The sequence below is a fragment of the Schistosoma mansoni genome, chromosome 6 (assembly GCF_000237925.1).
Source record: "Schistosoma mansoni strain Puerto Rico chromosome 6, complete genome".
NCBI lineage: Eukaryota > Metazoa > Platyhelminthes > Trematoda > Strigeidida > Schistosomatidae > Schistosoma > Schistosoma mansoni.
This window is the reverse complement of record NC_031500.1, coordinates 12,832,349-12,850,889: the sequence shown is the minus strand read 5'-3', so window position 1 is coordinate 12,850,889 and position 18,541 is coordinate 12,832,349. Positions and strand designations below refer to the sequence as shown.

The 18,541-nt window shown below is 34.9% G+C and overlaps 2 protein-coding genes and 1 non-coding gene across 3 annotated transcripts; all 3 read left to right on the top strand.

The window, feature by feature from the left end:
• Positions 1–306: 306 nt before the first annotated feature.
• Smp_035930 (hypothetical protein) lies at positions 307–13,586 on the top strand (the record flags this gene model as incomplete). The annotated part of the gene is made up of 2 exons (XM_018798305.1): positions 307–591; positions 13,509–13,586. 2 exons carry the CDS (start codon positions 307–309, stop codon positions 13,584–13,586), a joined length of 363 nt encoding a protein of 120 aa, XP_018653260.1.
• Positions 3,891–3,957, top strand: Smp_tRNA_01321_Gln_TTG.1.1. The gene has a single exon. It is a non-coding gene (tRNA).
• A 3,484-nt stretch (positions 13,587–17,070) lies between the features above and the next one.
• Smp_203180 (uncharacterized protein) lies at positions 17,071–17,427 on the top strand (the record flags this gene model as incomplete). The annotated part of the gene is made up of 2 exons (XM_018798304.1): positions 17,071–17,194; positions 17,258–17,427. 2 exons carry the CDS (start codon positions 17,071–17,073, stop codon positions 17,425–17,427), a joined length of 294 nt encoding a protein of 97 aa, XP_018653259.1.
• Between the last annotated feature and the right edge of the window lie 1,114 nt (positions 17,428–18,541).

The following is an 18,541-nucleotide window of genomic DNA, read 5'->3' as shown; positions in this document are numbered from 1 at the left end:
TGGACTCAACTGGCAGAGCTAGAAAAGAAAAGGACCAATAAAGATGATAGGCTGCTCATACTGGTCGAACGTCATTGGTTTGGCACAGTACTAAGATTAGCCGGACTTAAAGTCACAACAAGAAGCTTTTGTATTCTTTATAATTGTTTAACTAATATCAAGTTTTTAAGGAAATCACTTTAATAAAACCCAGAAATCTTTATTCGTTTGATCTATTATATATTTATGCGCATTGTATTAATCTATATGATCATAATTATTAATTAATTATAATAGACCATAGCAACTATTCTAACTAATGTGATCATGGCAGCTGTACCGGATGTTCCTAAACGTGTTAGAAGGAAAATATTTCATGAAAGCAATATTACAAATGCAATTATTTTAAATGCAGAAGTTGGCAATCAACAATATAATAATGCAATTACTAAAGATGTAAACTTTCAAAAAATTGTCTTGTTAAAACAACAACATGAGAAACTTCAAAGTAGTAATTATAATATTAATAATAATGAATTGATTGCGAACAACGATCGGGAAGGAAATAATGATAGAAATGAATTACGTTCTCAATCACTTGTTTATAAATATGTGAGTTTTGAAAGGTTATCACCTGTTACACCGGTAAGTATTTACATTTTAGACAGTGTATTATTAGTCTATATTCTAAAATATTTCTTTTAATGGTTGAATTTACGAGTCAGTCTAAGCTAGATCAGCATTCAAAACCCGGAAACACTAGACGGCCATTTCGTCCTAGTATACGACTCATCGGCAGTGCTCACCTACGATCCCTCACTTGGGACTCGAATCCAGGACCTTTCATCTGGTGCGAACGTTTAACCTCTAGATCACTGAGCCGGCATCCAATGGTGTCACTCATCAATTGGAAGGTGATTCAGAATTATTATAGTTATGTGTATGTGTGACACGGAATTTATGAGTTTCAAACATATGTGTAAAGTCAGTTACTTAGAAAAATGACTTACAGTTACTGACAAAGAGTATATTTCCTTAATATTATTAAAGATATACACGTTAGTATGAAGCCATGATGAAAAGCTGATTGGAAAGAAATACTTGTCTTTGCCCTATTTACTGAGAGTAACAATCGTTTTATTGAATATAACTATATGTTTTGCTCAGATATTTGAAGAGATGATTTGAAATCCGATTTATCCAAGAACTGTTATCATTTAATTTCCCTTCAAATCTTTTGACTAAATACTAAGCATTTGTTCAGTAATGATTAACTTTGTGATCAGCTATAGTTGTAGCAAGTCGTTGTGTCTGATGTGAACAGTAAAACAGATATCTATTACGCTACATCAAGAATTGACCATAGTTGGAAATGTAGACCACCATATGTCTCTTCATTGATCTTAATGGTAACGCACTAACCGTAGGGTTGTGGGTACACTCACATTGCAGAGGACTTTCATACTAGGACAAAACGATTATCTACTGCTTCACATAATTGATACCAATCCACAACAAAATTTCACTTCAACATTGTACACTATCATTCACTTCTCTAGGCATATAACGTCAACACCTAAAATTCATTTGTAAACACGAAAATATCTCACCCTTTTACTTCTGCTCTATCCGTTTATTTTCTTTCCCTCTCTCTCTCTCTCTTTATATTTCTAGTCAACCCAATCAATACATCTTAATGTGCCTAATTTACATGATAACCGACCGTCTATTGGATTCGAGAATTTAAACAATCATAATAACAGCAATGTAATGTAATGTGAAAACTAAACTTAGATAATATGCTTTTTCTTTTCATTGTTTATTCTATTTTTGTTCAATATTGTCTTTCTTTCTTTCATTTCAATTATAAATAGTTAGTTTAATTTCTTTGTTCTACTTCACTTATTTGTTTTGTCCATGTTACCTAATCTATATATTGTGTTGTTATTATTACGTAATCTGTTTTTTGTTTTTTTTTTGGTTTCCTCTTTCTATTGAGTTATTTGTACATTAATCTTTTTCATCTTTAAGTAGTAATGAAAGAAGATTTTTTCTTAGTTTATTCATTTGCTATTTGTACCGAACAAGAACATTCACAGGTAATAATCCATCATTGAATTATAGCAACAAGATAGATAGATAGATATATGTTCAACGCCCCCCCCCCCCAATGTTTTATCAGTTAAAACACGGGGAATATTCAAAGGCATAGCGTGTTGTTGTATTTCATTCACTTATGTACCCCTTTTTCTAAGTAATACAACTAGAAATTACCTTTTTTCTAATGTAATCTTCATATTTCTATTTTGTGCTTATATGTTTGGTATGTGATTGTTGCCCCTTTTTGTTTTTGTCCTTCACACAACGATATACATCTCCCTTTATTTGTTTATTTATTTATCTTTTAATGATTTCTCATATTTGTACTTACATAATAATCATGTGTAAGATAATTAAACTTTCTATATATCAAATGAGATATGAAAAATAATATTTATTCCAGTAGATTTCAGTGTTTTCCTTTGCTTGTATACACTCAGTCTGTGTTATGACTCTTATCTGGTTAATTATCACGTGACTAAACCACCAATTCGAACATCGACTTGTATGACTTTGGCACTGTGCCAAGCCAATGACACGTTAATCAGTACGAAAAGCTTAGTGTCAACTCTGAGTCCTTATTGGTTCTTCTTGCCTTTGCGTTGCCTATTGAGTCTAGAAAACAATCTCAGCTTTCATTGTATGAATCATGTATTTCAGATATATGGCAGTTTATATACGAGCAAATCAGACCTCATCATACCATAAAATAAAAAAATGAAAATTATACAAGATCAAGACAAAAGTGGCTGTGAATGTGAGAGGCTATAATTAATAGATTGAAGATAGCTTAAGAATAGTAAATTGCATAATAGTAGTCAATCAGTCAAATGGAAGCTTATAATAAAATGAATATGAATATACATATAACATAATTACTTAACAGATATCCAATAGGGATATATGTAATAATAGTCCATAAATAATTCGTATCATTTATCATTCATTTATTCTTCATTAGGATATAACAGTCTGTATCAATTGATTTTTGTCAGAAGTGGCTAGGTGGAAATTTCGTACTTGGAAAAACGATGAAGCACCATATTAATTTCATGATGATTAGAAGACACTAATCCTAGTGAGATATTTATCGTTTCTAAATCCACATGTCTTCTATCGACTAATCATGTTAATAAAACATAGAAAATAAAAGTCGAATATGAAATGTATTTTGAATACCTACTTATATTTCATATATGCTCATGAGTAGTAGACGAACAATAAAGGGTGATTCTGTTTACATATGAGGCGAATAATGTATATTCTACAGATAACCAATTAATCTACAGATAATAGATATGCAGTTAAACCAAGTACATATATATTTAAGAATGATCTACGTTACAAGTGGTATATTTGCACTTGTCACTTATTGAGTGTATAGAATAAACTCACTTTGAACGTAATAAGAAGTTCATACAAGTCATTACAAAGATCAGATCTTTCATTCTTGAACATCATTATTTATTTATTTATCACTGTGAATCATCAAATAAATAAATATTCTGAAAACACTTGATGATGTTTACTTGTATCTTGCCATTGTTATTTAGGACTGCAATTGATCAGTCTCTTGTTGGCATATGTGGATCCTGTGCGGACTGCCTCGATATTGCCTGAAGTCGCAAGCTTTATAAGCAAAGATGGATATTGGCTAGCAATGGAATCCAGGGTGTACGTTTCGTCCAATGCATATATACTAAAAAGGGACTGATCAATTACAGTCCAAAATAACAATAGAAAGATACAAGTAAACAACACCAAGTGAATTTAAACTTCACCCCATTGCATAAGCAAGTGGCTATCAGAACTCAGTAGCTAAGTGGATAAAGCGATGGCGTTTGAAGCGAAAGCTACTGGGTTCGAGTCCCAAAGTGAACATCAACTCTGAGATGCAGGTACATCCAGCTGACGAATCCCAAAATAGGACGAAACGCGCGTCAAACTGGATTCCACTGCTAGCCACTATCCATCTATTCTAAAAACAGTTATAGAATCCATGTTGGTGTACAAGTTTGATGAGGTTACTTCACTAAAGAATATAGCATGTTAAACCTTAGAGGTATAAACATAGATTGTTTGGAAAGATAAGTATTACATGTTTTTGAAGGATATTTGTCATAGGGAATATAATAATGTGAAGCAGAAGCTGAGGTTCATTATTATTTTTTTATCTTTATACTGAATGGTTTTGATCTGTTATAATGTAAGTAAAATATAACTGGTCGTTGAGTATGGACAAACAGGCACTTAACTTATTGATCATCAAATGTGTGATTTCCTTTCTTCTCATTTATTTTTACTCCGGATTCACTGAGAGTGACTATTTGTAACTGTGTTGAATAAAGTATTATCTAGTCTTTACTTTGGTTCTCTATTCTTAGTCGTCAATCTTATGATCTGATATTGCGTGACCAGTCTCATTACCGCTTTATCGTAGTATACTCGAGAGAGAGAGAGAGAGTAATATATTTTAAACCATCCATTATATCAGTTTTAATGCTATCATGGAGTACTAACAGTTATTTACAACTAGGTAGAAAATAATCGAAACAGAGAGCACATAATAACGAGAACTAAAGTAACAATGTTTTTATTTGTTTACATAGATGGTATTGATTGTGTTTGTTTTCCATTGATTTGGATTGATTTTGTTTTTTGTTTTTTTTTTGATTCCATGACCTCATTCTATTCGAATTATATCATCTATGCCTTATGTTTACTACTGTTTTGAATTTTACTAGTCCTAGCATTGTCTTGAATATTTCATCTCGTTTGAGCTAATGTAATATGTCAATTTGATACAATGCATATATCTGCTTTGTTCTATGATCCAGATGACTTATTGATTGAATAATATAAACCATGTTTGAAAAATAGATTCTCATTTGCCAATTCCGGTCGTGTTCCAATCATTGGAATGTGATCATTTACAAATCTCGGTAGAAGAAAATAAAATGTTTACACCAAGATATTAAAAAAATACTTCAAAGTAAATACATAGTATTTTTAATATATAGCTAGGTTAGTGAGTGATGAACTGCATTTCTGGTCTACTACACTGAATTGTACTGTATAGATATGAAATAATGGACCTTACGTTGAGCGTAAATCAAGGACGATAGTCCACCGATGTAAATAAAACATAATCATATTCGAATTTCGAAAATGTAGACAAGTGGATTAGTATCAAGTACTGGTGTCAGGCAAGGTTGCTTACTCTCACCCTTTCTCTTTTTCCTGGTGATCGACTGGATCATGAAGACATCAACATCTGGAGGAAAGCATGGGATACAATGGACAGCTAGGATGCAGCTGGACGATTTAGACTTCGCAGATGATCTGGATCTTCTATCAAACACGCAACAACAAATGCAGGAGATGACCAGTGTAGAAGTAACCTCAGCAGCAGTAGGTCTCAATATACACAAAAGGAAAAACAAGAGTCTTCGATACAGTACAGCATGCACCAATCAAATTACACTTGACGGAGAAGCTTTGAAGGGTGTGAAAACCTTTACATATCTGGGCAGCATTATTGATGAATACGGTAGATCTGATGCAGATGTGAAGATGCAGATTGGCAAAGCAATAGAAACATATTTACAACTGAAGAACATCTGGAACTCAAAACAATTGTGAACCAACACCGAGATCTGAATTTTCGATACAAATTTCAAGATAGTTCTACTGTATGGGGCAGAAACCTGGAGAACTACGAAAGCCATCATCCAGAAGATACAAGTATTTATTAACAGTTGTCTACGCAAGATACTTCGAATCCGTTTGCCAAACACTATTAGCAACATTCTACTATGGGAGACAACAAACCAGATTCCATCCAGTGGATGAAGAAATCAGGAAGAAGTGCTGTAAATGGATAGGACACACATTGAGGAAATCAGTCAACTGCGTCACATGACAAGCCGTCACATGGAATTCCTAATGTTAAAGGAGATGGAGAAGACCAAAGGACATATCATGCCAAGAAATGGAGACAGACGTGAGAAGAATGAACAAAAGTTGGATAGAACTAGAAAGGAAGTCTCAGGACAGAGTGGGTGGGTGAATGATGGTCGGTGGCCTATGCTCAGTTTGGAGTAACAGACGAAAGTAAATAAGTAACCGACCGCTAAACTTGAATATGAAACTTTTTTGATACATAAATTTCTATAAACTTGTATTCTCTCGTTAATATAGGAACTTTGATTTTCGAACAAACAATGTTACAAAATCCAATTGAAGGTTGGTTTATACATAACTGTATAAGTTGAACAGTAAACTCTCAACATTAAAAACTCTGTAACATCTCAGAATGATGGCTTACCACCCACTGCCTCGTCCTCTGTTTCATTGTTGCTGATTATTGTCAGAATACAACACCTTTCCAGATAGCCAATTCATACAATTATTATTTAACAAGATCCCCCTCTTTCGATCCATTCTTAACCAAACTAAACTCATCAGAATTATCAGTCCATCGAGAGAATAAACTATCCGGTAGAATTATTCAAATTATTTCCGGTGAGAAAATTTATGATTCATCAAGCAACCACTTGAAGTCTTCATTTCTAATTCACTTATTCCTATTGATTTCTAAGTTACTTAAAGTTAGGCAAAGCTCTCTATTTGTTTAGTCTATTTTAGTAGCCATATCAGAGTGTCGTGGTCTTCGTTTCTACGGTGACTGCCATTTAATTCCAACTCCGACCATTGTCTTGAATGGATTTATGCGATATGACATCACGTTGATCCATCTGTGGAAATCCGTTCCATTATGAACGTGGTTAACTGTGTAACGAGTAGGTCCCCATTTTATCAATGTCCGTTAAAGTCCAGCCCATATGGCACACAACTTCGGTAATTGAATGTGTAGAACTCCTTTTAGGTGGCAAATTAAAATAGCAGGAGAAAACAAGAAGAGCGTGAACTGCAATAAATGTCAAAATGTACAATAAAACAGGTGTATTTTTAGTTTTTGATATAGGCTGTAAACATCATTGTATTTCGGCCCACTCACAAACATTTTTTTCTAAAACAGTTGTCCAACCACAGAGTCCCATGCCAATATTCTATAAATTCTGTCAGACTTTGATTAGATAGAATCACTTCGGTCCCTTTAGATTGCGTGGAGGTTTTATTGCGCTTCCTGGGAGCCGTTCCATCACTGGGATAGCCTAGGATCGTATTGTGATTTTTCCCTCAACTTTTATTTGTAACTAATGTCAATAAATGTAAATATCTTTGGTTTGTTCATTTAGTAGTACAGTAAATGCATTCGAAAAACAGTAGATCAAATTTCTTGCTAGAATTATCAACTGTGGTTTGATTGTATCAGGTTTCTCTCATTTGACACTTATACAGTGAATTCTACGTGAAGTAGCTACTGGAAAAGTTGTTAAGAATGGCAATGAAGGCACGCATGTAAACCTTCTAGCTCGGAGAACTCAAAGGTGTCTAATTGAGCTACGAATTGTTTTTATCTGACTGTTGAATTCCCCAACACCGATTGTTGGCCATCTATTCTGGGTCCAAAAAATTTAGGAGTGCTTCAAGGACAGCTCACCTTATTGACCACTGAAGAAATTTTTGTGACGAAATACTTGTTTATTTGTTAATTAAGGAATGAAAGTGCGAAGAATGGCGCACGACTTCAAAACCCTCTCATTCTGTTGTGCGACCAAGAAATGTCGAGACCCTGAAAACAAACATCGACGCTGTTGTGAATTTCAAAGATACAGGGAGGAGAGTAGATAAACTCTTTCAGTGCAGAATTGCTACGGCGTACACAAAAGAAGCAATGATGAAATTGATTAGACAAAACGATTTTCGTGAAAGAACTACTTTTCCGCAATCTACCAAAAAACTGCTTAAACAAGTAAATAAATCTATGGTTCATATGCAAGCCGGTCACAACGACCGAATATGGTACAAGGAGCCTAGTGAGTCTGTTCCATTTTGTGTTATTGATTCTAATAATAATGAATGCATTCAAGATCATACAGAGTCTATACCTGATACATAGCTGAATAAACACACCATGAACCTAAGAAGAAAAAGCACAAATGACTGCAAAATTCAAATTTCCACTTAAGCTGTGGGGGTTAAGGCATTTGTACTAACTAATAATTACTTTGCAATTGATTGCGTACTTACTACGAAATGCAAATGCAATACGTTCATTTGTTTCCATCTATTCATATCAGCCTTAAATAGCATTCTTTCAGAAATTATTAGTTAGCACATTAATTCAGATGCTCCTAATCATCATAATAAACAAGTACCTGAAATAAATTCACTCACCTCAACCGGTATTCGGCTTCCTATTACCGCTGTTACACAAACGGGGTCAGCTTATGTAATATACGAAGTAAAATGAAAGATTTATGTTTATAGAATCCGTTAGTCAAAATTGGAGTCAGATCAAAAGATCACAAAATCTCTTACTGGTTTTGATTTTGTGGTTTGAATAATTTTTCCTGGTTAGTAATTTTTTTTGCGAGTTAGTTTTCTACGGGATGAGGTAGCTAACCCCATGCCCAACCTGCTACCTTTATCCAGGCCTGGGACCGAAAGTAGCCCCCGGAAGGGTTACAGGCGGAGTTTTTGATTTTGTGAACTGGGCACAAAAACGTCCGCCTATTTAGCCCGTGACAACATAATAAAGACAGATATATATATATATACCTCATGTACACTCATATGTTCACGATTAGTAAATGGCGAAACGCAAATGGCAGTCAGAATAATCGTAAAGTATCCTAAAGTACAATGCTACATCTCATCAAGATTATCTTTTCTACACTGCTGTTATACATTATTGACCAAGAAGCGCTGGTACCATAACACTCATATCATCAATACAAGGCGATTATAAATAACAAAGTCAAACCTAAAATTATTCTCCGCAGTTATTTCGCATTCGAAATCAGGCAGACATCGAGTACAAAACGAGTCATTAGTTCATACAAACATCACAATCACCACAGCTTCAATTAAATCTAAGTTTGTGTAATCAAGTGAATGTCTTCTCTTTAGGTTAATTGTATGTGTGTCAGACTCTGTATTGGACACAGACTCTGTATGATCTAGAATTTGCTCATTAGTATGCGAATTGACAGCTGAAATTGGAATGGACTGATCTGGTTCCTGGAATTGTATATGATCAACGTATCGGTTGTGTGTATTGAAATCGCTGATATCTAGAATTTGAACCGTAGACTTTCTAACATTATCCTTCAGCACGAAATAATATATGGTCCTTATGCCGCAATGTCATGACCAATTTGACATGGCAAATTTCACTCATGAAATTCATGTGTATTTCGTAGTGCTAAATGCTGTGTGTAAAATTGGGCACATTCAGTCAGTTTGTAATACTCTTGTTCATTGCTCTGGAACTAATGCTAACCTACATAATTCCGATCTCATTGAGTTGAGTACTTCCAATAATCATTTATATTTATCCACAATTACATGGGTGAAACTTGCCATAGGACAGGCATTTACCAAACGCGTGCTCATCGTCGTGAACTATTTCACAACTCAATGAATTGTTATCTGAATAATTTCCATTACGTATTGGACTGCGACGATGTACCAAAGTGATGGAATTCCTGATGTTCTGGTGAGTCACTTCATCGAATTTTTCTCCTTCACCGCATTCGAAATTTGTATGCTTTACATGGTCCTGTAGTAGTTTCTTGAGAGTTGCATAAAGGAGTGAAATCGGTTTGTCTGGAAATGCCGAAGTCTTTATTAGGTTGTATGCTTCTTTCCCGATGAACGTAGGGAAATGAGCCGTAATATTAAAATCCTCAATATCTTCCTTGGTCAAAGCCCAGATTTCGAACCTCTCCATGTAATCCCCAAAAGCATTAAAATCTGAACGTATATCTAACCGTTCCATCACAGGCTACATCGCGACGCCAATGTGATGTTTAAGAGTATTTGAATTATTGTATAAACTAGTAATCCCAGCAATAACGCAACTTAATCAAGAAGTAGTAGATGAGCATGAAGGAATGTACTGTATTTGGAATTCAATATCAAAACAGTCATCGACATAAATAAATCATTGGTTCATATAAACACCACAATCTCACTAAAAATAAATGAATCATTAGGACGAACCACATCTGATATAATAACGTCAGAGTTTCGGTCAAGATTTGACGCACTCGATATGTCTTCCACATATTTGTGAATAATGTCATCAGAAATACATGAATCCTGATTTTGAACTCTAAATACAATACGTTCGATTGTGCCCACGTAGTCCTGTTTGGTATAAATTGTGTTTTTGGGGGATTCTTAATCCATATAACGGTTCAAATACTTCTAATTAACGCACTGGTGTCGCGATGGAGCCCGTGATGCAACAATTTGACATACATCCAGACTTTTTAACACTATCCTCCCTCAAGAAATAACGTTGAATCATCATATCTCCAAGTTATAAATAATGTGGCTTAATTTAAAACATTTCTCACATTGACTAGTGGATCTATTAAAGGTGACTTCATAATGAGGATAAACAACAGTTCATATGAACTCATCCAAATTATAATCAAAATCGAGCTCATTTAGGACTCGTGCTTTGCATTGAATAAATTTCCCAAAAGAACAAAAGCATTATGAGAACGAATAACATTTGATATGGCATCAGAATTTAAATTTTTCCGAAATATGTTTTTCAAATTTATTAGGAAATTCACTAAAATGTCATAGGTTAGTAGAAAAATCAGCATCTGTCCAAACTGCACCATTATTTGATTCACTCAACATATTCTCCTCAGATTTCTAAGCAAATTCGTCACAAATATGTGAATCATTAGGTCAAACTATATCTGATAAAATAACATGAGAAATCCGATAAGATATTAACTGAATAGTAGCCTTAGTCTCACAATGTTTCTGATATTTCATGTGATTCTAGACTGCAATATGACTCTATACCGCTTTTCGGAACTGTGGGGAGTAGTGTAACGTCGTGTACTATATTACACCTACATAGTTTATTCTAGTTTCTGGACAAGCCGATTCACCTATAATGTTGTGAGTCATATTTTGATCTTGTTAATTATTCGCTTATTGACCTTGACTATATTTTTTATATGAGCGCATGTGTATGCACATTTCGTACCTTATTCATCGCATGTCTGTCATTCATTTTTGTCTGACTATAAATGTTGATTAATGCTTGCTTAAATCGAGTTGGCTTCACAGCCAATCTCCAATACGCATTGTTTTCGCTTCGCTCTCGATTTGGCTTCCCAGTGCTCACTGCCTTCTAGCCCGTGTTATTTATCAATAAAAATGTAGTTGCTGCTTCCCTTTGTCTTCTGATATTATACACCGTTTACGATGATATAATAACGGTTATCGAGACTATCGATTAACGAAGCACTCCACTACAGAACTGTGGATAAATATAAATGATTATTGGAAGTACTCAATTCAATGAGATCGGAATTATGTAGGTTAGCATTAGTTCCAGAGCAATGAACAAGAGTATTACAAACTGACTGAATGTGCCCAATTTTACACACAGCATTTAGCACTACGAAATACACATGAATTTCATGAGTGAAATTTGCCATGTCAAATTGGTCATGACATTGCGGCATAAGGACCATATATTATTTCGTGCTGAAGGATAATGTTAGAAAGTCTACGGTTCAAATTCTAGATATCAGCGATTTCAATACACACAACCGACACGTTGATCATATACAATTCCAGGAACCAGATCAGTCCATTCCAATTTCAGCTGTCAATTCGCATACTAATGAGCAAATTCTAGATCATACAGAGTCTGTGTCCAATACAGAGTCTGACACACATACAATTAACCTAAAGAGAAGACATTCACTTGATTACACAAACTTAGATTTAATTGAAGCTGTGGTGATTGTGATGTTTGTATGAACTAATGACTCGTTTTGTACTCGATGTCTGCCAGATTTCGATTTTCATATATATTACGTTTGTTTGTGTTCATCTTGTCCTGTTTGGTTTAAATTGTGTCATTTCCGAGGTTCCCAGTTCATGTAATAACTAAATTTTTAATATCATAAAGAGCCAGAAAATAAGTCTCGGAACAGTTTTTTCGACCTATTGTAGCAAGCTCTTCCATATGAATTTTAGATACGATTGTTAATTTACCAATTTGCTGATGGTTCATGTATGTATAGTTTTCTAATTTTTAATGACTTAAAATAAAATAATTAGTCGTAAAAATTTAAACAATCTGACGAAACCGATATCTCTATGATTAAGATTATCATTTTGCATCTTTTTTTCAATTTATTAAGTTTCTTTGAGCCACTTGCAGTCAACAGTGTTTCGAAACACAGTTTTATGTGTAAATCTTTGTAACGCCATATAATCAGAACAAGTTATTTGAAAAATGGAAAATGCCTTAAATGTCTAAAGTTTCCCTGGTACAAAGTAAACTACTGAGAAAACACACGACAGCTGCCAATAAAACAGGATGGAAATATTGTCCGAAAGAAATCATCCTTATGAACAAACATTTTCAGTATACAAACAATACTTACTGCAAACAGTTGCACTACTAGGTAAATAATACATTATTACGAACAGTTGAAGTTCATGTAATAACGAAATGATATACGAAAGACAAAAGTTAATCAATGTCAAATGTTAAAGTTTCATAAAAGAATGCGAAATTCAAAATTTTGAAAACACAAGCATCGGGTAAATGTTTATAGGTACAAAAGTGGGAAAAACTTCGGAGTATACTAACAATGCTATCAAATTGAAGACTGACAGGGTTTTCATGGTATTCATTCTGTTACAAACATGGCAGTCCAAAGAAGTCAGATCTTTGATTGATTACTGTAACGGTAAAATGTTGATATGCTGGAATTGAGTTCAGTACTGTGTTGTCTTTATCGAGGTAGTCTTGTAATAACATTGGATCCTAGCAGCACGATCTGTGAAGCTGAACATACAGTAACTGAGAAAACTTACGCTAGCCGTTGAACACTTGGAAGAGGTCCGAAAAAGTGGACACATGAGGATTTATTCTTGATGGTATGGCTTGACCATGCAGGCGTGGTCATTCCATATTACCTTTCGGTCTTTATGCCAGATGTATTATTCTATCCCGAGACCAAATGTCCTCTTCACAGGTTCACGTAATAACTGCTTATCGGTACCACAGGACGAGTCTTTGAAGACAATCATGTGACTTCGAACCATTATCTTGTAAATAAGACAGTCACATTATGAATAGTACAAAATATTGGGCTAGACCCATTGTACAAGTGGCATAGATAAGTGCAGTTTTTCGGCCCAGACCTAAATCCTTCAGCTATTCTCCGGTGACAATGAGATATCTAACTAACCAGGAACCGTTATTATATTATCTCTCAGTGGGTTGGTATGTTTCTGCATCTCAGGAATCCTTGATATTAAAGACTCGTAATGAACTTGCTACTATAAGCGCGGTACATAGTGATGTTTTGGCATATTTGTGATACTTAGCCATTACTTCCTGCTCACTTGATGAATGAGTTGGTTTTGAAGTCATTCGGTTCAAAGTCACTGAGACGATTTTATAATTTACAGACGACCTTTGATCGATGCTTAAGTGGTTTCTAAGATACCTCGTTCATTTAATAAGGTAGAAATAAGGTTACAGATCAGTGTGAACAAGGGTTATAGTGAGACGTTTTCACTGTGAGCCGATATCGAATAGGGGTGAGTAGATTGAGCTTCAAATTTCAGGACTAACAACCCAAAGATCTAGTCGGTTAGTTTGTAAATTGTAGTCCTGTTTTCGTGAATCCGTCAAACATCTGCATGTAGGTGGAGAGGTAGATAGGTGCTAAAGGCACAATAACTCTCCAGAAAGATTTTTTGACAAGTGAGCTCTGTCGTACAAAGAGTTTAGCTAACAAACATTGAGTTAAAAAAATTTTCGATCCTGCCTCCTTGAAAAGAGTGAGCATCTATTCATTTAGTAGGCCGAGCTGAAACATTCCACAGAAAATGAGAACCCGAATTGTGAACGCTTAAAAGTGAGAGCATAAACGACGACAGGTAGACTGAAAATCTATCCTCATTCTGACTAAAATGCTCACTGGGGGTTCTTGTCGAACATCTATTGTTCATAAAAATATTGAGTGGCAAAGTTTTTGCGATCACTTTAATAGAATGCTATCTCCTAGGACGTACTATCTAGTGGTAAGTGAGTAAATTTTCAACGTTGCTAAAAACAGATAGCCCATACGAGTGCGGAGCATCTGGACAGAGTAATCAAAGATGGACGCACTACTACTAAACTGATTCACTCAATGACTATAGGCCTATTTTGGAAGGGTTGAAGCCGTCGTATCTCGGTTGTTAGGTTTCAAAGACCCAGGTTCTGTGAAACGGGTACTGAAGATCTTGTGAAAAGAATTATTGTATATCGAAAAGTAAATGAGAAAGGATAGATCGGTTAACACTACTTTGCTTTATAAATATTATGTAATTGTCGGTGGTGTGACAGCTACTTGTATAAAAAGCCTTACTGCATAAAAAATGACGGACTCACCTAAACTCGAATAAATTGAGACAATTCCAATGAGGACTTAATCATAAACCGAAAAATAGTTTGGTGACAGACATATGTAAAAACTTGGGAAAAGCACACTAAAGATAAGATTATGTACAATGTACAACAAAATAACAAGAAATAACACTCAAAGAGTGTTATCTGAAAGTTCCTTTAAGATGATCACTACGAGCAGAGTCCCCACATTTAGCCATTACACTTCCACTTTCTTGGAGTTGATGGTGGTAGAAATTAGTCATATGGTTTATTGGAAACAATATAAACCTATTACAGCACCTGTCCTACAATTGCATTCGTTTGCGATTAATTTCGCCCAGCTCTCCAGCTTATTTATTTAACAGACAGTGTTATACGAAGAGCAAAATCTTTGGGACAAATATAGTGATCTACTATTATGAAGAGAACGCGGTTGATGTAGTGGTAACATTTATTATTGTAACCAACTGTAGCAGTTATTGCTTTACCACACCTTTTGTTTAATTGTACCAAGAACAAACCTTTTCCGTTGTTTGCAACTGAGAACATACGCACGCACGGTAGTCTCGCCTGTAAAATTCGGCACGATCTCATTATTATTTCGTTACTACGAAATCACTAACAAATATATCCTAACTGCAATCTACAGCTGTCCTTTTAATATTTATAATACTGAGGGATTTAACTTGATAATTGGCATCTAATTGGTCTGTAGTGGTGATTATAATCAACTGCGACTCGACATATAATATTGAATAAAGCTATTAATAATAATACCACACATATTTAATATTGGTTTTCACGGTGATTGATATACGAAGCCTAAGGAATTATCTGAAGTCAAGCCATCATACGATAATGTCAAATAACAGGGGGCAGCCTCTCAAGGTACATAACAATGTTTCAGCCTTCGATGGAGAGCCTTGATCAGTAAAACAGAAGGATAAACTAAATAAGAATTTAATTTTACCCCGGAGAAGCAACAGGAGTATCAAGCAATTTACAGGTGTAATCTCGGATAATACACGCTGAATACAAACGTGATGAAATTAAGATCACACAGCGAAAAAACGATACGGTATTATATTATGTTTACAAAATGATTCTAATTTCCGGGTCACCATAAATTGTCGGGTTCATTCGGACTAGTGGGGTATATTGAACCGAATATTATGAAAGAGCACCATTGAAGGCCTGAAACTATATGTAAACGGCAGTAAGTGAACGGAAAGAAATCATCTAGCTTGCACCTGCTTCACATAAAGTTTTTGGATATTGAAACACTACTTCAACGGAGCAGATTTAAACGCTTGCATCCCTCAAGGTTACACTTGACTTCGTCTTGTAAGTTGAGTATGCTTAATTACGTTGAAATATAAGGAAGCATGAATCCAACACACTTGCTGTCAAATCATTGCTAAACGTTTTTCACGCATATAAATGAGTGTTTTTAGTCGGTTTAAAATCGTTAGTCACGAATTTTCTATAATTTTGCACCTAAAATGAGCAAAGTTACAAATATCATTATTGTTATCAAGGCCAGGATCATGATGTGTCAACTAATAGTTACCCAACATCTTTATGGCGCGCTGATTTAAGCCATATGAATTAGTGAGTCTCAAATCACAGTGTTGATGTTCATTATTCTATGTCTTCAGTGAGAAATACTTATCCAATAATAGCACCATGTTAGTGCTGTGTTAAAACGTTTCATTGGGTATTAGTATTCACTTCTGTTAGTCGTAGTATTTATTGTATAATACGATGAGACTATAATGTATATATGAGATTTAAGCGGTGCTATTGATTCTGAAATATTCCATATAATAGGGTCAAAAGAGGGTTATAAGTTAATGTGAAGAATTAAAATCAATAAATAGATGTTAGAGTTTTCATTACAAACTGACAACAACTAGAATAACAAAATGCTTTTTACCCATACGGAGAAGTAAATTTCGCACTCAAATCCGAAACTTGCTGTCCTACATCACATGGTGTGCATATAAATTATAGTCTTACAGTCATTTACTTTAGTCGTTATTATCATATCCTTGTCAACTCTTAATGTTCCCAAACCCTCTAATGCTTACAACACCAGCTCAAACCGTATTTCTAGTTGCTTAAAGTTTCCCAGTCGCCCCAATTAACGAATGCCCACCAAATGAAGAATTAATTTATTATTCACTCACTTGATCATTTCTATATACACTATCACTGCTTTAAAACACTGATATTCAAATCTCATGCATGCTTCCTACATTCAGACATATTCCACATCACTAAGGTAAGGAAACGAAAGGTTGTTCATTATACTTCTTTACTGTAAGTAACGATTTCAATCATGGAAGTTTTGATATTAAATTAAAATAAGTACCAACAATTTTGTCTTTCTCTTTTCGGTACGTTGCAGTTGATTTAATCTTCACATGAAGTTAACAGATACATGCAGCAAACTCTATAAACGCTCTACAACTCATTTCCCGGACCTTCAATACTATAAGTATGATTTCCGCAGAGCTACGGTTCTTAAAAATTCAGTGGTTGGAAAAGGTGATAGAACAAAAAGTAAATCATCGTTGTAATATCTGTAATCGTCGTGCCTTTTTATTTAAGGAGCTGTCTGTGTCGAAGAAATGTTAGCAATGTTAGCTTGCTTGAAAGAAAGTGATTTTGATCAACATCCTTGTACACAAGTGATAGACACATTCAATAGATGCGTTCATGTAATGGAGGTTGGTTTAAATCATACGGGGTTTAATTTATCCGTTTTTTATTTAGGATAAGCGGAGAGCAACTAGAGATGGACAAAAGCCAGAAATTGTATCACCTACTGACAGTTCTCGTAGACCATTTAATCGATTATCATCAAAACAAGTTACTGAACTTCTGAGACGTTTCCCTGAACCTTAATAATATTTTGGCTCACCGTTTGTACATTTGTGGTAACCATTCATAGTACTGACCTACATATTCTTTTTTCGTGAAAATATACTTTTTGCTTGTAAATTTATGTTCACTTTTCACCAGGTTTCGGAGCGTAGATATAACTTGAGTGGTATCCGAAGTCGTTAAGTGGTAGGTTTTGTGGTGATTTTCATTAAAAGGCTCTTTGTTTAGACATTAAGAATGAAATCAAGAATTGTGGTAAATGGTCATCAGAGTCATCAATCCCAAGTAGTACTCTTCAGGTTTACCTACTATCTCCATTTTTGATTTAACTCATCACGAACGTCCTTCTAGATATTATACTTTCTTCACTTAGCTTTTTATGGATCAGTCTCCATCTTGGAGATTCACTTGTCTACTTGGAGTACTTAGATGACATTTTCCTGTTTGAATACGTTGACGAAATTCGGCCTACTAAACGTCTTGAAAAACCTTACAAGAAAGTTAGGTTGCGTTTCTCTCCCTGTAAATACAAAATTTTCATTCAGGATTGGTCTGTACCAACGCCTAGATTGATTATATAGAATGGAGCAGCTGATTGCTATGAGCATTCCCCATACCCTGATGGCATGGTGTTTGTAAAGGTCTTGGTGTGGATTTAGAACGTTCCTCCGGCTTTTACAAACATGCCTCACTTGCGTAGGCGAAATTTACATTTACCAATCAAAGGACGAGTATACTGTACGGCAGTCTGCTCTGTTTCTCTCTATATATTTAAAACGGTGATAGAATGTGAAGGACGTTCACAAGTTACAAGTATTTAATAGTAAGTGTTTTCAAGACATTGCTCATGTATCATGGAGCCACCAAGTGAGCAGTGCTAGGGTTAGAAGTAGGATACTAGGTAAAGACAGCTTACCGGTTGACGAAAATGTGAATCTTCATCCACTGATGAAGCTAACATATTACATATCCCTAGCCTCATTCTATGAAACCATTGGCTGTTGGTCA